Below are 23,847 nucleotides of genomic sequence, written 5' to 3' on the forward strand. Positions count from 1 at the left end.
CATCTGCTCCATTGAGTTTCATGACGAGTAAAATCAGGAGCTCTCACTCCGACAAAAATTTTTTACACGCTTTTAAATTATTTCGTTCTTTCAGCTGTCTCATGACGCCTTTCCCCTGAATTGAATAATCTTATTTGTGGCCATCATATCATATTTGGGGGAAAAAACCTACAATCTTGAAATATACAAAATTTACCTTTTGACAGTTCGTCACATGCTTATCTCAAACTTGACTTCGGTTTTTTCCATAGACGATCTTTGCATTTCTTATTCTCTTGCCCTTCCTGTTCAGCCATAACAACAGTGATGGCGGCTGTTGCACGGTTTCTCATTCGTGGCGCTAACTCCAAACTTTCTGTCCCCGGCATTGGCGCCGGGGCTCAGAGTTCGTATGGAGCCACTTTGCTAAAATTGTCGGCGACCTGCAACGCTTGTACGAAACCACAACGACGACATGTCGCCCACTTTACCTTTCAACCTGACCCCGTCCCGTCACAGTACGGTGAGTGGCTGGCTAACCGGCTAACGTTACCGTGTTACCAGGAGAAATCTGGGATGAAATTATTATTAAAATTGATCATTTTTTCCTTGAACAAGCCTCGCACCAGTCGTACAACTGTATGGTTACTTCTAAAACTGCTCCACAGATCAGCTAATCAAGTACTTGTTTTTTATTTTTTTTATTTTAGTGCGACCAAAAGTTACATTGGCGTTATATATTTTAATTTGAGAAGATTCCAATTAAACGCCCACACACAACAGAAACAAAGTTGATCAAAGCGACCATTTTCCATTATTTGCTATGCTGCATCCTCTGCCCTTGTCTGAATTTGGAAGCCATTGATGTTTGTGCATGACAAATAAGTATTTCCTACAATATTTAGGTCCCACCCAGAAGATGAACTTATTCCAGTCGGTTACCAGTGCCTTGGACAACACTCTGGCCAGTGATCCAACAGCAGGTAGAAACCAAAATGGATCATCCTCAATGTCAAATGTTTAACTTTACTATGTGAGGTCTTTTTCAGTGCTCATCACATGCATGAAAAACTGAAATATTTTTTATCAAGTTTGCCTATGACATTTATCTATTTGTCTCACGTTTTGCTCCTCATTTTACTCCAGCACATAATACCAGGTTGTTGTGCATTTAACCGCCGCCACTGCCTTTTAAATTCTGAGTGTGTGCACAAAATCAGCCACAACACACCCTGAGCCTAAAAATATGTCCGCATACAATCAATCAGTCTTTGATTATATAGTGTATGTTACAATCAGAATTGTTTCTAGGCGCTTCCAACACAAATGCTCCAACGCGTTGAACGTTTAAGAGTTTGTCACGTCTCCCCCGATTCTCTGCAGTCATCTTTGGTGAAGACGTCGCCTTTGGTGGAGTTTTTCGGTGCACGGTTGGACTGAGAGACAAATATGGTAAGATTTTTTTTTTTTTGTCTATTATGACATTCAGAAACTGGTCATCAACTAGCTTTTTCTTCTGGGTTACGCGGTTTTGTCGCTAGGTGGCAGCAGAGGGCCTTTAATAATAACGACAACTTAAACCCTCTTTTAGAGTCCTCTGTTCAGAGGACCAGAGGCAGCTTATTTTTCTCCATTAAAGCTACTTTAATGGCATCATAGTGCATAATAGATGGCATAGAGGCTGTATTCACGCTGTCTGGCGTCATGTTGCTTGTCTTATGTCATCATTAATGTCATTATCAACACTTATACTCTTACCCACCACTGTACGCACAAATGTCCTTTGTGTTGAAGGCTATCATCGTGTTCTTCCAAGAATTCATCTGGAATAATTAGAATGCAATTTCAGGAAATTAAAGTAGTTTTTCTTGTATTTTATGTGGCTGAAACATCTGTAATTGTGGGCTTAATGGACCAAGGAGAATATGTCTTTTGTGTAAAACGTGTGCTTTCAAGATGCCTTTTTTACATTAATGCTACTGTAGTACTGCTATTGAAGCTTCTAGTAGACAAACACAGGTGTTAATAGTAATATTAATGGCAGCTGTTCTGTTCCAACGTTCTGTTATGGCCACAATGGTCTAACGGTCCAGTATTCACAGTCTGAGGAACTTTAAAAGTGACGCAGCTGAAATGAAATTCAGCCGTATCCATTTCATTTCTTGCATCTTCTCGTTTCTGATTGTCAAAATCTCCTTTTTTGTTTCACTGGAGCCCACTTTGAAGTTTCACCCACAGAGTGGCACATCTGCCGTTTTATTGCAGGAACTTAAAGCCATTTATTTTCCGACTCCACATTTGTCAGTGAGGATTTCTTCAAAGGCAGAGGAGCACTTAATTTTCATAGTGTAGTTCATGCTGTATGCATAAATCTGTTTTTGGAAGGGACATAATAGACATTATTAACATGATTGCTGTGGTACCTAAGATCATTGCTAACAGAATCCAGGAACTAGATTGCCCTGTGACTCAGTACAATTCAGTTTTTTTCTCAATGTTAATTTGTATGTTGTCTGTTAATCTGTATTATTAGGTTCTTTTATGATGTCCACTCCATATGGCTTCGCCTTTTCGCTTTCATTGACGTCAGAGGTGTTGACCTTTTGACGATGGGATCATATTTTCCATCTCATCCTTGTGTACAGTGGCGAGCACAAAGCTTTTTTTATCCCTCCGTCTGCTGAATGAGATGATGCACACCTCCACCACGCACCATTATTACACAGAACAGAGTTCAATCCGACACTATACAAATGGCTTTTTACCAGATGCACATGTTTACCTTTAGTGCTCCAGCTCTCCCACTAATTACTGAGACTCCCGCACATATGGGTAACTTCTCAAGAAGCCTTTCCAAGAAGGTATTGAGAGCCATTCTTGTGTTTTTATAGTGAGAATCTTGCTCCATCTGCACCATCCCAATTTTTGACATCTGTTTATCAGGATATGGACCCAGCATTAGCAATAAATATCATGGATTAGCACATAAAATGATTGTACACAAACTACAAAGTTGCACACAAAGTGCAAGTGAAACTGCTCCAAAGAGGCCACATGTTAACACATGTGTGGGAGTAGCTGAGCCATAAACCCTCGCAGCATGACGTATCCGAGAATCAGAGCATTTCAGACGCAATTTGTTCACGTGAAGCTGCGAGTTCAGTCTAAACGTCCAGGCGGTATATTTTCATCACTGTTAAGCTATTCCCATTTGTGTCTATGAACACCGCAGGCAACCAAAAGTGCAGTGTTCCACTGTTGAAAAGAACACTTCACAGCAAAACGCCCGAGAAAAAAAAAGCAAAAATAACACCCTGAACCCAAATTTAGCAGGTTTCATTCCTGCAACCTTTTCCAGATTATAGGGTGGGAAGGTACAACAGTTGTCTTCTGTTTGCACTCCGTAGGGGTTGTGTGTAAATCAGGGGGCGTGCACGGGCGTGCATCTGCACACGTGTAAACAGTAAGTCGTTTTTTGAGTTTTTGGGAAGAGTTTGTCATTATTCGGCTGCAGGGCAGAGTTGTTTGACAGCGTTAGCGTCAGGCTATATTATTACGGTCACTCTTCAGCCTATTTTTGTACTAACACTGGTTAAAGCTTGCTCCCTCACCACGCAACCTCATTTCTATCCTCCCCAGGTAAGGACCGAGTCTTCAACACCCCCCTCTGTGAGCAGGGCATCGTGGGATTTGGTATCGGTGTAGCTGTCACAGGCGCCACAGCGATTGCTGAGATACAGTTTGCCGACTACATTTTCCCGGCTTTCGACCAAGTACGTCTTCAGGATATATGACACGATTTGTTCCAGCACTTGTTTTCTTTTTACAACAAACTGTTGCTGAAACGCGGTTTAAGTTGAGGAGAAATTATTCTCACTTGACTTTTACTGCATTTTTCATAGTTATGTTAAAGCAGGACCCTTTCTTGCTTCTATACAGCAAGAGAAAGCTAATGCTAACTAGCATTAGCCCTCTTCTTTTGTCCCATAATCGCCCTTTTATAATTTACAACTAAATACCCAGATGTTTTTATTTTCCTCTTGTTTACTCCCTGGCACCATTGCACATCCTCTTCTGCAGTTAATAATGCACGATGAGGACGACATTGTTCCCTTTATTCTCGACACATCATGGTCCAAGCCAGCGAGTTGACAGAATTAGCCTCGATGTCTTTTTTTTTTTTTTTGCCCCTCCATCGGACATTCCTGAAAGCAAAAACACTAAGCTTTATTTATTAAAAATGTATTATCTGAAGAGCCTTTTGAGTCGAGTCTAATGAGATTCAGCTTTGACAAACACAAAGCAAAGGCTGGAAAACGGTTTCATTTACATGACATATAACGCTGCCTGCAGGCGTGATAAACAAACATCCAGCTGTCTCTTTTTTATTATTTGAACATATAATCTAATTTAGAAATTGTGTTAAACAAAAACAGACTGTCTGCGTGTGTGAAGATTAATGCAACGCTGCCGTTGTCACCCTTCATACATATTAACACGAGTGTCTTTCTGCACATTCTCGCCCTAAATGATTCATGGGTGTCCCCGCGGGTCTAGTGTACATTAAACTGAATACAGAGCTGTGGTGGATTAAAGGTAGTGTTGGGCCTTGAATGGGGTCCATCCGTCTGTCTGCGCCCTCGCTTAAAATGATGCCGAAAGTTGGAGTAACATCTCCCATGAGTATGAAGGGAGGGGAATTCTGGGAAATCTTTATGGAGGGGTCCAGCAGCAACCACTGTAAGAAACCAGACATTGCTCATTAAACATTTAATATGGTTGTTAAAATGTTTGAGGAGAAGAGCAGAAGAAACTGGTGGACGAGGGGGAGAGTCCTCAGCTTCATTTATGATCCTAAAATATTATTTTCTGATCAAATAAAGTTCTGAACTGCATGTGTGCATGTTTTGATCTCTTCTCAGATCGTCAATGAAGCGGCAAAGTACCGCTACCGCTCAGGGAACCTGTTTGACTGTGGGAAACTCACCATCCGGGCTCCGTGGGGGTGCGTGGGCCACGGATCACTGTACCACTCTCAGAGCCCCGAGGCCTTCTTCGCTCATTGCCCTGGCATCAAGGTTGGTTCTGTTCCAGTTTGAAACGATACAGAACAACTGCAGCTGTTTCGGATGACAGTGGAGAGACATGATCCTGCTTGTTTTGACTCGTTCATAGGCTGTTTATTTGCTCCTCATGAGTGAGTAAACATACTTCAGCATATCGTTTGTCACATGCAGCTGCTTCCTAATTCCAGTGGGATTAAAACGCAGCCAGCTCAGGGGCACTTCAAAAAGAAAAACAGATCACTTGGAGATTTAATTGATTTGGCAAATGTTTCAACCCTGGAAACCAGTACATTACAACTAATAATAGGTGCCAGAACAGCTTCAGACCACTGCCGAGGTACCCTTGAGCAAAGTACCAAACCCACACATGTTTGCTGTCATCATAAATGGAACCGTGAAGGCCTTGGGCATTTACCAGTACCAATAGAGAGACGGTAATGTCTTAGTTAAACACCGGATTAAGTTGAGTTTATTTCTACCAGCCTCAGGAACAATTTTTACAGTTCATCTATAGCAAACACAGTTTATTAGCAGTGTTGGAATATGTAAATATCTCATTCTGTATTGTAATTTGAGCACAACAATATCCCCAACCATCACGATCTTCATTGTCCACGTTCCTGATGTGAGTTGTAATTTCACAGCTGCGACCGGCTGAAAGCAATTACACATGTTGTCTCCCAGGAAAGGTTGTGCTGCTGAAGGTTAATCTTTGTTTTAGCACTCGTCCTGGGTCCCTCCCAATCTTTGAGAGATGCGATTCAGCTCCGGCCCACTGTTGTCATGAGATCCCTGTTGTGACCTCCAGTGACCTCTATCCTGTGCTCTTCAGGTTGTAATCCCTCGTGGTCCGGTTCAAGCCAAAGGGCTGCTCCTCTCCTGCATCGCTGACATGAACCCCTGCATATTCTTTGAGCCTAAGATCCTGTACCGAGCAGCAGGTGAGCTGGAATAGGCTTTCCTCTAAAGGCAGAATTATAACGTGCTGAGTCGGAACAATAAAAACGCTTAAAATAACAGCACTTTCTTCGTCTAACGGTAAAAATGTGCTAAGTAAAAGAAAAACATGCTTGGCATCCCCAAAGTAAAACATTATAGTGATGTAAAACAGACATGGTTAACAATAATTCTCCAGCCTCCCACTGGCCCAATATTTGGTTCTTTATTTGATAAACTCAGTAAAATAACTCCACATAGATGGCTTCATAAAATACTCTCGGGTTTGTCAATAATCAAGTCAAAACTATATCTTACACAGATGTCTTATATTCAGACCTCTCAAGTAACATTTATAAGGCCTTCCTCATTGTTGGTTACTACAGTTACTACGTCTGCACTACGTCTACTCAAATTAGCCCTGGAACTCCCTCTGTACCTGTGCCGATCGCTTTATACTTTGGGATGGATGGGAATTAAGACAAAAGTAAGTTCCCTGTTCAGTTTCAGACTTTACAACTGAATGTCTGGAAAACGTTTTGTTAAATTTGTTGACGGCGAGGGAAAGAAAAGGGGATTCAGAACACCAAAATCTGAAAGACAATATTTTTTAGTGGGTACAGAGCAGTGTTGACATTGTGCGGGATGCCACAAATAAATGGCTACGGGGAAACCCTGGAGTAATTCTGATGGCACCATCCACATCTTTTGGTAATGGAAACACAAAAATAACCATTTGAATGCGTGATGTAATGAACAGAATGTAACCAGACTACTTGGGGGAAGCAAGGTTTAATGAGCTCTGCCTGGATCATGAAGTCATGGTTTATAGTTTATATTTATATATAGAGATAAAAGCCACACTTTCCTGAATTCACACTTTTACACTGACTTAAAAATAGCCTGCTTTGTGTAATTCAATTTCAGCCTTTTGCTCATTCTATTCTATTCAAACGGCGTATTTTCTGTCTCATCTGAAGGCTGAAACAAGGAGCCGTGTGGATCGTCCACTTACTTTGCTTTAGAAATTGAACGTCAAGAAGGTCTCCATTAGTTAGCGTTACTCTCTCTAATTGTAGATTTTACTCCATTTATTCCTCTCTATTCCAAAAGCTTAAGTCCACAGTGAGAATGAACTTCATAGACGGCATTAACAATACAGATTGCATGTTACTTCTTAGCTGTATGAATTTTGCTACTAAGCAGGATGGTTAAGCGATGCAAGGTTAATAAATTGCTAATAATACTCTCCAAACCTTGCTCTAGCTTTCCAAGGCATTATTTGCTATTATTCAAACCATAGGCTTGCACATGCTCATGTTTAAAGAGGTCCTGGCTGCACCGGCTGCAGAATGGGAGGCCCCCTTTTGGACCAAATTTTACTTTATGTTTTTGGTTGATATCCCAACAAAGGTTTGTTGTCAAGGATAACAAGTTCAGGACTGAAAGCGTGCACAAAAAAACATTAGGTCATGGATTAGATCGTCTCCAGGGTTCTGGATAAAGCTTGAATAAGAATTTGAAGAGTCAGGATGTTTTGGAATAGTTTTCTGTCCTCTGAGAGTTAGAGATCCAGCAAGTTTATCAGTTTTTAATCCGATCGTGTTTAGATGCATTGTTTGTGTTTGTACTCCATCGATGCATGTGCATCAGTACTGTGGTGAGAGAAAGGTGTGGTTTCTTTGTGGTTTCTCAGTGGAGCAGGTTCCTGTGGAGGCCTACACCATCCCTCTCTCCCAAGCAGATGTTCTCCAGGAAGGAAGTGATGTCACCCTGGTTGCCTGGGGGACACAGGTAGGTGATCTCGTGCATCATTGACAGATACTCAGTGGGTGAGCGCAGCCATTATCATCAGTGTTCCGGTCATTTTGTTGACCTTAGGAAGAAAAGGCACAGCGTGTTCTCTATATTAATGACTTTTAAAAACCAAAGCTGCACCCAGTGGATTAACTTTAAGGCTAATACAAGCCCCCGTCTTTCCCAGCAGGGTCTCTTGGTCTGTGTCCACATCTTTTTAAACTACATTCATGCTGCGCACTTCCCATTGTTGTTCCTCTTTTTAACTGGAAGATTTTATTTTCTTGAGCTTGTCATTGAAGTGCCAACAGCTAACTGCTGAACCACTCAGACAGGCTTATCCGGGTCAAAATGTACCTGGGAACATTGGAGGGTGGTCCGACAGTGCTGGGCTCCATCAAAGCCAGTATTAATGTTGAAGTGTGTGCAGAATAGAAAGATGATTCAATAAAGCAGTGGGAAGCAGCGCTTGTTTCCAAAATGCTATTCATCTTTCTTATTTGTCTTTCCAGCACATGTGCAGACAAAAGGGGAGAAATCACCTGGTCAACTTCCATTTTTAGCATTCCTAGTGGGAGTCCTAAAGAATTCTGCCATAGACGTAGCCAACAATCCCCTCGTAAATTCATGCTTGCTTAAATTCCGGTCTACTGGGGTATTAAATCTACACAGGCAAATTCCAAATAGGCCCTGGCCCAGGAAATGAACCCAGGACCATTTGCAATGAATTTCTGTACCTCCAGTCAATTATTCTAGAACCTTAAACATGTTGATGTATTGCCAAGAAACTACAGACCTGGTTGTGCAAATATCGGATGATTTACAGCCAAATGACATTGATCCTAAAATTCAAAGGTGTCCTTTTTACTTTTCAGGTCCACGTGATGAGAGAAGTGGCGAGCATGGCTCAGGAGAAGCTGGGAGTGTCGTGCGAGGTCATCGATCTTCAGACCATCCTGCCCTGGGATATTGACACAGTCTGTAAGGTAAAAGAGACCCAGATACACGGCGAGAGATGCATAAGTCAACCTACATGTGAAAAATTCTGTTTTACATTCACGGTTGTGTACAGACCATCGCTCTGCAGACTGAGTTTCAGACCTTACGGCCTAAATGATGTCGACCTCTAATGGATGTGGCTCTTTGGGATCATCCTCCCTCCATAGTTGTGTTGATTGTGGTGCCAAGAAAATGTTTCCTCAGACTGTGTGGTTGTCTTCAGTGCTTGATAAACAGAATTCCTTCCACAGCTGGTAAATCTTGACTAGTTTAGGATGTCTTTTTATGGGATACAGCAAATAAAACAAAAAAAACAATTCAAGGGAAAGGTCTTAAGGAAAGAGCAGCTTTACTCTATCTAGAGACAATATGGGACTTAAACAATGATTCTTCCTAGATCAGTGCAGGAACTATCAACAGGACTGAGGCTTGGAGTTTGAGAAGGTCCTTGAAAGTAAAAACCGAGGATGTGTGCATGTGTAAGCAGACTTCAAGGATATTGCACATACTTTATGTCCTCGGCACACTCGCATTGCTGCTGTTCATTTGTCCTTGGACACGTCAGATATTGTAATATCCCGTCAAACCTTTAACGATGAATTATTTAAAAGTCAATTTTTTTAGGCCTAAATGTTCACGTTTCTCTTGCATAACAGAGCTCATAACTACCAGTAACTACAAGACAAAAATATGAGTGTGTGTGTGTGTCTGTGTGTGTGCGTGTCTGTGTGTGTGTGTGTGTGCATTTGCTGCTGGGGAAAGTTTAAAAATAGTTATTTGATTTGGTGGTTATCAAACCACAGAAGCCATTCCTTATGTTCCTTATCTTTTAATGGGGGAAACATTATATGGATTTTGTCCTTTTAATAAATGTGAAGTCAGTGTTTTAATGTGAAGCCAACAAAGTTATGTTAAATGTGTGAAATGGTCATAATCTTGGATAAAGTGGAGACATGTTATTGATTAGTGTAAATCTACACAAAGCTTTTGGCAGGTTGGCCTTCATTTCTCTTGTAATTTAATCATCATTGTTTAAAGGTGTTGGCCAAAATCTGTATGTTAAACATGCTGACGACATTGTGATGGGATTATTGCTTTTTTATTTTTTTTTTAGGTTGGAAAATATGTAGCATTACATTGGTTTTACACCCTAGTCATACCTTATATATAGATGTGTGCGTCAAGAACCCTCATCTATTTTTACACCATTGCCTGTAGTGACATCGTGGTGTCTTCGTGGAATGGTAAAAATCTCACACCACGCTTGCAGACAGTAGATAAGAGTTTATGGAGACGTTTTTTTAAAGGCTGTTATCTTGTGATGAATAGATTCCTGCCGCCAGTGCTATTCTTAGCGTAACCACGGCGTTGTTAACAGTTCCTAATTTAAAAAGATTGCACACCTGGTGTCCGGCATGCATCTGGGTAAAGTTGGCCTTTCGCACCACTTATTAACTGGCCGTCTAATGCTGTGAGTCTGCAGACGTTGAGATAGGTCGCAGACACGCATCCGGCCGCTGGCAGCCAATTAAAATTTCCTGTGAGTCACATTTACCTCGCATATCTTTGAGCTGAGGATGTGTGGGGGAGCTGATGCTTTAGTTATCTTTGCGTTGTTCCTTTTTTAACATTTGCGTGTTCTTTGGAAATGAATGAAGGAAATTATTAATGACAACCATTAGCCATCTTACATTCACTTAACTATATTAAACTTGGCTTTACACTGACCCCAGTCAGCATTATTCGTCCGTTCTTCAGATTTCACTACTGGCACCAAACCGTTTGAGACAAACTTGAAAGTTGCTGGTTGGCTTTAAAACGGTTCTGTTCAGCAGTTAATCGAATGGCTGGGGTATGCAATTGTCCCAGCGTCACCTCTGGTTTGGTGCAATGCCAGATTTGCTCGTCAGAATGAGCTGGTGGTTTGTCTGTTTTACTTCTCAAACATGTCCTTGTGCACAGAGTGTACTCTGCACACTTTTCCCACACATAAGACTCAGACATGTGTCTAAAATAATTCAAAATATAATCTCAACTTTTCAGTAAATGTCAGTATTCCACAGCTTCCTGGTTTTGGATCAGATTAGGTTCCCACCTACACTCAATGGGTCAAAGATCCTTTTTTGACCCACAAGATTAACATTTTTAGCATTGTTTCCCTCATCTTCCAAGATAAATTTGAAAGCTAGAATCAATTTGCTGCACTAACTTCATATGAAGGGCTAAAAAGGTGAGGGAATTCTGTATTATTGTCATAATACAGAATACTTCTTTCCTCCTTTTTTAAACACGCAACTGCAGAAGATTAATGCTTAAACTAAAAGCTTATTTCCAAACATGCTGCAGTCCAAGATACTGTCATTGTAAAAAGGGGAAATAAATTCTGGAAGAGAGAGGCTGTTGCAGAACCTATGTTTGTTGGTATCTCCTGGTAACTCAGCGACCACAAAATGGACAGCGACACTTTTAACAATCAAATCTCCTAATATCTGCTTCGTCGTGCATAACCTTATTTCCCCACAATACCCTTTTTGTTGGGATATTCCCAGGCATCCTTCATCGAGTTAGCATATACCGTAGAGTCGTCATAAATCTGCTCATCAGATTTCAGGAAAATAGTTCTAATTGTAATGAATATTCCCTAAAACCACTAAATGATTTAGGCGTGCCCTTAGCCCCCTTTCTTCCCTACTTCTGTTTTCTTGTAAGTCACGCAGCTTAAGGTAGCATGGCTGAGAATATCCCAAAGAGGCAGTCCCTGCTGTGTCTTCTAACAGTATACCGAGCTTATCGTCTCGGATGTAAACTTCCTTCGTGCTTAATGGATGTGTCTGTGGCCCACGCTGGCTGAATTCTCTCTGACCCAGGGCTGCCTGGATGACAGCCGCTGCAGTGATGCAACCGGTTGGGTTGAACCTGTTCAACTCTCTAAAGCAAACGCAGGAGGAGTTCCTTAAGGACTCGTAATGGCAGTATCTCAAGTATTACAACATAATATTCATATCACTCCAAGTCACTTACAACCCATTGTAATTGTGAAATGCAGTGATTTATAGACTCGCTTTGGCCTGGGTCCAGTCCATTGTTATGCAAAGGCAAAAGGTACACATTGAATTGATCTTTTTTTACAAATTTAAAAAAATGATTTATAGCAGTACATTATTTTAAAAGGTAATGATCTCGACATGGTGTCATTGTTATGCAATACATTATATACTAATAATAGAAAGAGTGTGATTCCCTTCTGCTTGTGCTTGGCCAAACACTATGTAATATAATCATAACCTTGTTTCTTGTCACCAACTCATGGTCATGGGAATCTAGTTATTCTGGTTTAGAATTGTCAAATCATTGTCCTGCATAGAAAAACCTGAAAAATAGGTTAAGTGACTATGAGGTCACTAAAATAATTCAAATGGAAAAAAAAAATATTGTGAAAATAAAAGTATTTCCACATGTTCCACAATTGTTTGCTGACATTAGGACTTAAAAGAGCCTCAGTTTGCCTGGGTGCATTATGAATGCATCCTGGAACAATGGATGGTCATGGGGTCAGATGAGTTCAGATTTATGGGATCCAGCTTCAGCAATGGTTTGTACTGGACAGGGGTCAGCCCAGTACTCGAATTCATTAAACATGTTTTCCCATCAGTCTGAATTTCAATTCTTTTTCTCCCAAATGGCGCAGGAAGATTCCACCATAACAGTGCAGGGATTCAGCAGGCTTATATGGTCGGTTGCTTCCCGTGTGGATGGCCACCACATAGTCTAGACTTTAACCCCACTGAGACTCTTTGGGAAAGAACTCTTTCCCGTCATCTATTCAGGATGTTGGCAATAATGCGGTGGAACTCTAGACAGAAGTGCATGTTTTGACATTGCATAAGATTGCTCAAACGCTGCCATTGCTCAACAAAAAACGTGTTTAAAGTCAATGGGAGAGGAGGCTGAGGTTAATGACTGCGAGAAAAGGAACGTGCAGCAGCTCCTCCGATTCTTGGAAGTGATGCAGGTGGTAAGGTCTGCCTGTTTGAGTGCCCTGGCGTCTGTTGACTCACTGTACAGATAAGATGGCCTTATCAAGCCACTGGCTACCTCTCTCACTCTCACTTAATGGCTTCAAGCTGTAATATGTGCCCTGAACCAAAGATGGCAGGTAAACATCGTATATGGAAGCAAGCAGGTGTGGGGAGAGAACAGTATCCCTGGATTTGTTTGTTTGTCGGGCACCAAAGTGGAAAAAGTCATGAATGCTCATTAGTCATCATTTGCTGTTGAAGGCCATGCGAACTGGTTGTGGTCTGACATTCCTGAAACTGACAGGGAAATGCTGTTTAGAAAAGTCCCCCACGCATTAAAGCAGAAAAAAGGAGAACCTGAAGCTGGGGATTTTCTGACCTCCTCTGTCATATAGCACCGTGTTGATTCTGAGTCTCTGGTGGGGAGCCAGGCGAGTGAATGGGGTAAACACCTGCTAACCATTAGCTCACAGACGAATTGGGCTCCTGCCTTTGTTTCCTTTTATTTGAGGTGTCTCAGCCAGTATCTCTCGCCCGCTGCCTCTCCGTAACACACTTGATATCTTTGGCCAAACGTCTGACACACTCAAATGCTCAAAAAAGACGTTTACTTCTGAGGTCTAAATTGACAAAGGTTATTTGTGATACTTTGCTTTCTGCGCCCATCTTAGAACACCTAATTGACAGTCGGCTACTGCCTTTTCTTTTCCATTGCCTCTGCTGGCAGGAACCACGGCTCACATTCCACAGCTAGGCACTTGAGATTTCTCAAATTCTTCCCCATGTCGCTCACCCAGAGAAATGTGACCAAATACAAGATTAGACTGCAAATTCATATAGGATTATAGTCTGTGAAATGAAACGGGAGGCTTTGGGAACTTAAACCACAGTTGCTCATACTTCAGGGAGGGACAGGGACCACGCACAGATTCTTTTTAAAATCTGATTTGGCCGCATGGTTATTCCACCCATCAAAGGCCCAGACTTCACCTACCTCTCATTGAAAGCTGAAAATAGCCCCAGTGAGTCTCTTTTAAACAATGTCATAGCAAGTGACACAGTGGTGCAGGGCAGAACGTGAGTGTGTCAGGGAGTAATTGAGATGAATTGGTTTTAATTGGTCTTATGAGATGTTTGGAGTTATTTGTGTTTGAGCTCTCTTCTGGCGAGCTGGCCCCGCTCTCTCATGGCCTGGCTCTCAGCCCAGCACAGCAGCTCCAATATACTTTCTTCTCTTTTATTCTTGCGCCTCTGAACCTCTCCATCCCCATACGATTCTAACTTTCCCTGCCTCGGTCATAAGAGGATGGATATTTCTGTTTCCTCCCTCTCAGAGCTGTGAATTACGCGGTCCTTTGGGTCGCATGGTGCTCACACCCCTGCTAATAATGTCGTGCCACAGAGGCGCCACCAGTCAGTAGTCAAGACTCATCTCCACGAGCGCATGGTGACATGTGAATGAGTCCCCAGTCAAATGATGAGTAAATGCTGCAATTTTCACAATGCTATCTGCATTCTCAGTCCATGCAGGACATATGTCCTTTTTTTATATGAACTGGGATCAATTTTAATGGCATTAAGAAAAAGTGAGCCAACAAATTGGTGTTGGCAAGAAAGGCTGGAAAGACTTGCCCGCGTTATGAAAACTTTAAAAGTACATTATGTGATCCTGCACCAGTCCCACCGCAACCCAGTTTAGCTCCAAGCATAGACTGTTTTTATCCTCCACTCATCCTCTCAGTACACGCTGGTTCAATGCTGTGACAATGATTCCAAACCAGCATCGCACCAGCTTTTGTGTCAGTACGATTTGTTAAATTGATTAGCCTTTTATGCTTCTCTGCCCACTGAAGCCACTGAATCCTCAAAGGTTCTGGGTTAATGTGCTGGATTGATGGGTGTTGAGCCATTCAAGTTTGGCTCCGCCTCCTGCCCAACAATACCGCATGCTTTTTGCATACACTTCACACTACTCAGAATGTAGCATTTGCTATCGAAATGTTGATACTTTAGCCAACATTTGAGCTAATCAGCAGCAGCTACCCGACCATCAGAAGTTCATACAAAACAGGTAGACCCATAGAATGCTCCATGTTTGTGTTATCAACAACTATAAGTCTACATTCAATGCCCATGCATGTGGAGTGAATGCACAAGCCTTTTTGAGAGGCCTGTCGTGTCCTTGTGAGTACATATGCCCTGAGAATACTGACAGTTGTGACCATCCCTTATAGGGTCGTGAAAGGACATCGTTAGCCAGCTACTGTGTGGTGAGGCCACATAGAACCCTGGGAGGGAGAACATACGCTCCTGGTTTAAGGGATGGCTTGATGAAGAAGGAGCAAAGAGAGTAATGGGTGATAATGATGAGAGAAACCACAGCACAGAAAAGCATGAGCAGTGAGGGCAGGAAGGTGAAATCCTTTCTGCTCATTAAGTTTGGGCGTGTATGGGAATCACAGTAAAAATGTCTTCTTTTCCTGTGGTAAGAAAAACTTGTATCTAATGACAGCCCTTCAGCACAAAGAGCAGTAAAAGTCCGCTTGAACGGTTGCCTACCACCAAACAGAAGCTCTCATTTTGACAGGGAGCTCAGGCCAGCTCAGGGAGGAGGGCGATTCGCACTAAGATCCTGGATTCAGTACAAAATACTAATTGACCTCAAATATTAGGAAGAGGTGCTGATGTAACGCTCAACAGAATTTGGCAGACTTAACATGGAGATGATTTCAGCTTGTCAGAGCTGTCAGTCGGCATAACTCCAAGTGTGTCCGTGTTTGCATCAAAGTTACAGTTTGTGCAGATATTAGCAGTTGCTTAGTGGACGTTAACTGCCTCAAGATCATGAGATATCAAAACAGATGATATATTCTTTTTTTAACGCCTGTTTGACATTGGTACTGTATGATTCAATGATAATTCTCTTTCATTTCCAGGTTTAGTGTGATTCTCAGTCCATAATTCAGTTTTTTGTCTGGTTAATTGAGTTTTTAGATCCAGCCTGTCCATCCTTTCAGCGGTCAGCATTGGGGTTGGAGCATACTCTACAATTTCCTGCGAACCGCCACATTTTACTTGTATGAAACAGCAAGGAGCAGCCATTAGCTAAATTCTATAGGCTGGAGTTCAATATGAAAAATCTCAACAACCTCCCAACATGTTTCCCTGAGGTGATTGAAAGTTTCATGACATTTTTTAAGTGTTTTGTCCCCGTTTCGGACGTATAATTTCTTCCCTTGGATGCATCTAACCGATCATCTTCTTACAGTTACTGATGTTCACCCTGTGGCTTCCTTACTGTTTTAAAAGCATTGGCTTAACTTCAGCTCTCAATTTTCCCCATTTAAACAACATCAAAGGTGCCTGTGATGAGCAAATAAGACCACTGGATGACTCTGGAGAACAGGGTCAAACCGCACAATGAGCTTGGGGCTGTCCTCTGAAAACTCTTCCAACAACCGGAAGCAGCTGGTTTAAAGCCAGAGCCACAATTACTATGTAGACGTTAGCATGCTCTTACATCCTCCTGTCAGATATATGTTTGTTTTATTGCGCTTTGTTTTGTGCGTGTTTTTGTCTGATTGAATTTCAAGTAGCAAGGCGAGTTCAGCAGGTCACTTATGAGACCGGCCATGAAATAAAATGATTGTACTGACTTTACAAGGGAACTATGTCCACTCAAAAGGGGAAGAAACAATTCAAATGCAACAGCTGCTGCCATTACAGAACACCAACTCAGTACCTCATTCATGTAAACACATTTGTTTAGCAGCTGTATGGGTCCACGCCGATTTTGGATTATTTCTGTCAGGACCAAAGAATGTCATGCCTAATTTACTCCATCACGTGGACACAAGACGCCCATTTGCTGCACAGCTATAGAGATAAAGTGCTGTTTAAATTCAAATTTTGTATGTTAGCATCGTGCTGCATTTCACTACCTGCGACATTATTATGTTTTGTTAAGATAAATGCGCAAACCTGAAAGCATTTGCCATTTTTTCAAACCAAAACACACTTTTGTAACTGGACCAAGGTGCAGAAAGGCCTGCTGCAGTTGCAGACATAGCTTTGGTCTGAACCGTTGGCAAAGATTAGATTATAGTACAGTAATGGTTTTATGCTGTGGTAGATAACGGGTGGAGCAGAGGGATCCTCTTGCACTAATTTCAGGTTACAGAAAAGCCAAATGCAAATGCCTGAGAGTTTGAGACTTCTAATGTCCATGATTGTCCACTTGGCCCTGTGTGCCTCCTAAGTCAGCCGTCCGGACTCACACTGCTGTCATATCCATTTTTCTCTCTGGTGCGCACACACATCCTAGGACTTGTGTGGACTTTCATGGACATAATGCACTCTCCAGCCCCCTACCCTAACCCTAATCACCCCAACTAAACCTCTGACCCTTACTTTTAATGTCAACCTTAAAACTAAGTTGTAACAGCCCTTATGTGTTCAATGTGTCCTCGCTTCCCAAAAATGTCTCCAGGTTACCAGTTGAGATCGTATTTTAGTACAGTACTTGAAACGGAGCATGTACAAACACACACACTAATGCAGCACCCAGATATAGCATACCACAGCAGGCGGTGTGTGCAGCACGCCTCCATTCTCAAACATACACACACAAATCTCTTTGGACTGTTTTGGTAAAAACAAATCTAAAACGGTCTCAAAGAGGTTATTTGGCTACATATTTTCCAAGGCTCCGTCCTGAGCAGTGATTGACATGAGTTTAACTTGGGGTTTTGTTGTTTTTTTGTTGTCAGTCAGTGGCGAAAACTGGACGTCTGCTCATCAGTCATGAGGCACCAGTAACAGGAGGCTTTGCTTCTGAAATCAGCTCTACGGTACAGGTGAGTGTGTGATGAATCTGAACCGGGATCTGTTTACTCCAGACTCGGCTTGGCTCTTGCCAGGTAAAAAAGTAGTTATAGAATTTATTATTATAAAATATGTATGTAATCACAAACCAGTGACAGTTGTTTCCTTCTCAGCCCCCTATTAGTGTTAACATCAACATGTGAACCACTGGGCTGTAACCATCCACCTCTTTAGATCTACTTCCTTGGATGTCAGGGAGTTAATTGTATGCATGATTTATTGCATTTCCTTTTCATGTGCATGACTGCAGAGCCGAAGCCATAAACTCGCTCGATCGCTCCCCGTCTGCTGCCAGTCATATGCAGCTCTCCCTCTCCCCGTTCAGTCAGGGGTTTAATGGTCAGTGAGTCATCCCCCTTATTTCCATGTTTTCACATTGTGTACAGATGATGTAAGCTGTTGGTGCGTTCACTGATCAGATTGAGCTGCAGGTTTCTTGTGGCCTCAGGCACTTTTGGATGCAGTCACTGGAAACAAAATGTAGGGACTTGTTTACAGTCTCCTATTTATTGCATTCTGACCTCCAGGCCCTCCTACGTTATCATATTACACTGTGGATACTCCATCGCCCTTCGGTAACTGATGTGCTTGTTTTCGCTTCCTCACAAATTTCACTGTCCACAGTAGCCTTAAGCCATTTGTCTTTAGTGATATCTTTACGTTACCAATTATCTTGCTGGCCTCATACTGACGTCTTCTTGGCGCTCAGCCCACATGCAGTTGTTTGGAATATAACTCACTTCTGAGTAGAGACGTGAATTAGCCTGCATGAGAGGTTTAGTGGAATTTTGTGGCTTCTCTGATTGTTTTTCCATCACTGTGAATCCCTCGCAACCACCAGGATTCGTGGCCCACTGCAGCTGAATGTGAAGAACTTTGCTAAACCGAGTATTTTGTATCAGCAGGGGGTGACTGGTGGATCCTTAAACTTTTTCCATATTGTAGGAGGGGAGTGACAACCTCAGGGATTTTTGACTACAACAACAGACTCATCTGTTTCTCATCCAGGAGAACAAAGGGGGGAAGGTCTAAATGTGTCTCAACAGTTCAGGAGGCCAGATCAATTTGAACTTAATGAATTATCTTTTGTCATGCAGACCACAGCACCATCTGAGTACATAACAGGCTCCAAATAATCAATAACACTGTTAAACTATTTCTTTTTTTTCTATGACTTCGATCTTCTGATGTTTTTGATTGATGAGGCACAAAAAAGTCTTTCATTTTTATGTTATTTTGTTGAATTATTTGTATTTGTTAGTGGTGAAATCTTGAAATCAAGAATATGAAACATTATGGAGGCACTCCCATGTTATTTATGACATGTTTGCTCAAAATGCAAAAACAATTATAAAACCAGAGCATTTCTTAAACAGTACATTTTTTCTTTATTCATATGTGCTCTAGGTCTTTCAGTAAAGATACATTTATGGACTTGATCTTCTCTTTAGTTTAAAGAGCAGAGAGCACAGCGGTGGTTGGCAGTTTTCCTCTGCAAAGCTTTGGCTTCAGCACGCGTGATTTAATATGTGTCATTGTCTGGCCCCTTTCTGTGTGCTTCACTGATGACTGAGAGGACCGAGTCAGGAAGAATAGATGTGGCCATAGACGATGCTTCCATGGGCCTCAGGGATGCACAGAGTGAAATGGTGATCCACCCTTCCTCCCTTAAGTCCACAAACAAGAAAAGACTTGTCCACATATGAGTTCATTTTCCACAAAGTCGGCAGTTGGTTAGTGGATAGTCATTTTCACTGTTTGAAATATGGAGCAGTCGGCTTTAAATATGCTGGAGATATACATACACACTTGATAAGCTGTTAAAGTCTGTTTTGGGGTTTCACTTTTATACAGATGATTAAACTGGCAACAGGTAACACAGCGACTGTTTATTCCATCAGTTGCACAGTAGCTGCAGGAATGATCGTCTCACTCATCACATTACAACTGCATTCCTTTTTTCCCCAAACTATTACAGATATGAAGTCAGCTGAATTCCATATCAGGGTAGTCCTTCTCTTTGACTGGTCTAGGAAGAGATTCACCTGCAGCCGCACCATTCGGCCATCACTCAGCGTTGAAGCTAAACTATAACTCCTTCAGTTCAGAGAAAGTTTGTGTGTTTTGCATCATCGCCTGCAGCGCTGTGGAAATTTGTTAGCGCACCACATTTGCAAGCAAAAAGACTACAGGAAGGAAAAAGTCTAAAAATCCCTCCTTACTCTTTCCTATCACCGGCGCTTCAGGCTTGTCTGCCAGATTCGGTTAGTTTTGCTTTCATACTTTTCTTGCAGATTGATGATCACAGCTGTTAAAAAAACAACAGCAGTTGTCTCTTACTGTCAGCACAGTTTTACTCCAAGGGTTCGCATTCTCCACAGCCTCTGCATTAAGTCTGAATTATGATTGGAAGATTTCACCTTATTTTAAAGGACTTGGTGTAATATTTCCTTCCCTGCATGACAGACCACTGAGAAGAAAAATGAAAGTCACGGCATGCCTCTGTTGCACCTCCAGCTCCCTCTGAGCCTGTCAGCCTAAACTACTCCGTTCAAATCACGCTATTTCCCGACCCATCCTGGAAGAGAGGCTACAGACCCCCCCCCCTCACTCCAGCATTAAGTAGGGAACTACTCGTACATCAACCCATCTGTTGACTGAGTGAGCCCAGGGGACGTTTTCACTGAATGGTAAATGTGAGCTTATGTTGATGATGTGGGTAGTTTAAGTAGCAATATGCTGCATCTCCAAAATTTGTGTGGGAAATTCAATACAATTGATACAAGAATTAGTAATGGTTATGATTTTACATTTGGATTCATATCATCTTAAATAATATTATCAAATTATTCAATTTGGAATTGGATATTTTTGGCAACAGATTCTTTGCTCAGCTAATCTCAGACAATGTCTATTGGTGCAGACGATCAACATTTTCAGCTCCGCACACAAGCAAGATCTTTTTTTTTGTCTGTTTTGTTGCATCTTTAGAAGTTATAAAAATACCAAAGGCTCCACATCAATCTTGACATTTCCCTGGCCCCGGCCTGAGCTTTTATGAGAACGGAAGAAAACAGCATCTGAAATATTCTGCTGCTGCTTTGCCAAACTTTCCTTTAGCAGCCAACGTGAAGTGTGTGATTAAATGAATGAGACAGTGTCGGTGTCACAGGAAAATCCTCTTAGAGTCTGTTAGAAACACACTCTCCATGTAGGAGGGTGCGGTTCTGACCTTTCTGCTTTTAGTTTTGCGTGATGAACGTGTTTTTAACGTCTGGCGATCTAAAAGAGGACACTTTAGGTCCGTTTGCACACTTCCAAGGGTTGTTACTTAAGACCACAGGTGGGGGGTTGACCCATTTGGAGTGTTTTGACCACCCTCCACTTGCCTTCCTTCCAGGAGAAGACCTCAAACTTAAATATACGGAGTCACAAGCTCAAATATTCTGAACGCAGACTCGGACTGAGAATTGGTGATACAGAAAGGTAAATGCAGCCAGGTGGTGTGTGTGCAGCAAACTGATAAGATGACTTTCAGTCAGGATTGTTTCTCATCTTGATCGTGTCAGAACCTGGGGACGTATCTAGAACTCAAGGTGTAGCTGGTTGCACGTCTGACTTCCAGATGTGGTGAACTGTCAAAGCCTGTTCAGAGTGTCAGAAGGTCAAACACTCATCGAAGGACGGGCAGAAGGTGACTTTCAGCTCTTTGTTGCAGGAGGAGTGCTTCCTCAACCTGGAGGCTCCCATCAGGAGGGTCTGTGGTTACGACACCCCCTTCCCACATATCTTTGAACCCTTCTACATCCCAGACAAGTGGAAGTGCTTCGAAGCCATCAAGAGGATGATCAACTACTGAAGCAACGGCAGGTAGGGAAAATAAACTGTTTCCTTTGACTTTTCAAATTTAATCTTAAACCTTCTTTAAAGTATCTCAGCAACATGCATGAGTCCAACACCTGATAGATGTTTCACACTCATTTTCACTCCGACAAGGTGGAGATCTGCTTTAGTTGCATATTTATCTGAATGCTTTTGGTCGTGTAACCGGGAGAATATCAGCAGCCAACACATTAAATCATTTGTTAGTTGAAACAAATGGGTCTCTGCAGCACCGAGGCAGTGCACACGTGCACATCGGCGTGCATTATTTAAATCATTCTTAAATAAGATGGATTACCAGTGACTAATGAGACACTAGCAGGTTGGCTTCAGTTATGTCCGCTGGGTGTGTAGCCGGAATTATCCATATTGCAGCCCAGAATATTAACTTCCCAGGGATTAAATGAAGAAAAGATGATATGTGAGTACTTGCCAGGCACGTCTCCTCTGCAGCTCCGAAGAGTTTATTCCTATTCTCTGCTGTGTTCCTGTGAGCGACAGGTGATAAGATCATTACAATCATGTAGTACACTTGTCATACAGGAACAGGTGGACGAGGTTCATCCCTTGATCCACGTACAACCCCCTGCTCTGCAAAAGCACTTTTAAATTGTGAAGGTCTTGTCTTCTGACATGATTGATTCTGCTCTCAGATCTCCGTCCATGATTGTACACAGATTTCTGGCTTTATTTCTGCTCTCTAAAGACAGATAGATGAGACGGACTGAAATCTTCTTTCTCATTCCTCCAGAAAACGATGGGAATTGTGTCATCGGGAGTTAAAGCCATTAAACGCTGGCCCTGATTATTGAGATGGTTTGAGTCATTAATAAAATCCCTAATTGAACCCAACGCACCCACGGTGCTCCGTCCAATGGATCAGCATAATATTGCCATCAACTTATTGAACCTTTGTCCTTTTCCAGAGCCGAATTCACGAGTCCTTGAACTCTGCGCTCACTCCTTTTCCTCGTCAATTCTCCAATCGGTGGACAGCAGCCAGGAAAAGAAATATGTCGGCCATCCAATCGGGACGCATCATCCACAACCTGCAACCTGTTACATTACTTGTGGATCAGTGAACTCTTGCATCCACATTCAGTACTTTAATCAAGTGCATTATGTTGAGAATATTCATCATCCGTTACGTCATTCTTTAATCCAGCCTGGACCGTACTAACATCTTCACATGGTGGATTCTGGGTAGAGATTCTGTTTGGATTCAGAAGTAGAGGTCATCCAGATGCAGTAGAACTTCTCCTGGTAACACTAAGGGGATTCTCGTCGTTAGAAATAAATAATAAATTTTGCATCATCAGGTTGTGAAATGAGCTCTTCATATTCTTCATAATCTGCATCTTCCACAGACTTTTACAAAACAGATAAACTTCTATTTGTGGATGAAGGGTAGAGCGGGTGCTATCAATCATTAAAAAAATGAACAATTCAAGGGATTTTCTTTTTTAATAAAACATCTAATAAGCAGCGATCGGGATTTGAATCTGAGGGTCGATTAAAGCCGGGGTTGAACTCCATGGACAGAGTGGATCGGTGCACTAACAACTGGTAACCATTTTTGTGCTGTTACTTTGAATCTTTTAGTGTGTGGTATGAATTAGCTCACATTGTACAAATGTTTGTCCTTTTGGTTTTTAAAAGAAAAAAAATAAATGTTGTTCAACATTGTTTGTTATTGCTTTGCTTTTGGAATGATTCTGGATGAGTTGGACATTGTAACTCGTGGACTTTAGGGCACATTAATGTGATGTGACACAACCACCTCAGCTGCTCTGCAACTTCAACTCTGCCATTAGTTTTGATGTTGTTGTTGTTGTTGGGGAGGGGGGACAATCATCTCTGGTGGGATTTACTATTCCAAAACAACGCGATGTTTGGTCTTAAGACCAAATTAAAAGGATTTTTTTCTGGAATTGTGTTTTCCTCTGGAGACCATGAATTTCTTGAACCAATTTTTCAAATTGTAAGAAGTGTCTGCAGATCCCTGAGTTATGCTAGCTTGCAAGTTTAAAAGGATCATAAAAACTTGGCTTTGACAATTAGGGAAGTTCTGTTAATCACCAAAATGAAGAGTGCTGGTCAACACTTAAGCAGCAGGAGGTGAGGTCACACGGACCCATGGATGGATAAGAAATTGTAATTTAAAACAAACCAGAATTAGAAATGTGTGTCTTTGCTTGTGGTTCAGTCTATTCTGTTTACGTAAACCAATGGGAACCAGAGGTTTTACTAGCAGCCCAGTCCAGCTGTCAACCGCAGGACCCAGT

The 23,847-nt window shown here is 41.9% G+C and overlaps 1 protein-coding gene across 1 annotated transcript; it reads left to right on the forward strand.

Moving 5' to 3' along the window:
* The first annotated feature begins 262 nt into the window (after window positions 1–262).
* Window positions 263–23,248, forward strand: bckdhb (branched chain keto acid dehydrogenase E1 subunit beta). The gene is made up of 11 exons (XM_057045187.1): window positions 263–502; window positions 885–962; window positions 1,363–1,431; window positions 3,619–3,752; window positions 4,902–5,057; window positions 5,878–5,986; window positions 7,678–7,775; window positions 8,654–8,764; window positions 17,566–17,652; window positions 21,399–21,550; window positions 22,489–23,248. The coding sequence occupies exons 1-10, from the start codon at window positions 307–309 to the stop codon at window positions 21,537–21,539; spliced, it is 1,179 nt and encodes a 392-aa protein (XP_056901167.1). The 5' UTR covers window positions 263–306; the 3' UTR covers window positions 21,540–21,550; window positions 22,489–23,248.
* The last annotated feature ends 599 nt before the right edge of the window (window positions 23,249–23,847 follow it).

The sequence above is a fragment of the Takifugu flavidus genome, chromosome 10 (genome assembly GCF_003711565.1).
Source record: "Takifugu flavidus isolate HTHZ2018 chromosome 10, ASM371156v2, whole genome shotgun sequence".
Classification (NCBI taxonomy): Eukaryota; Metazoa; Chordata; class Actinopteri; order Tetraodontiformes; family Tetraodontidae; genus Takifugu; species Takifugu flavidus.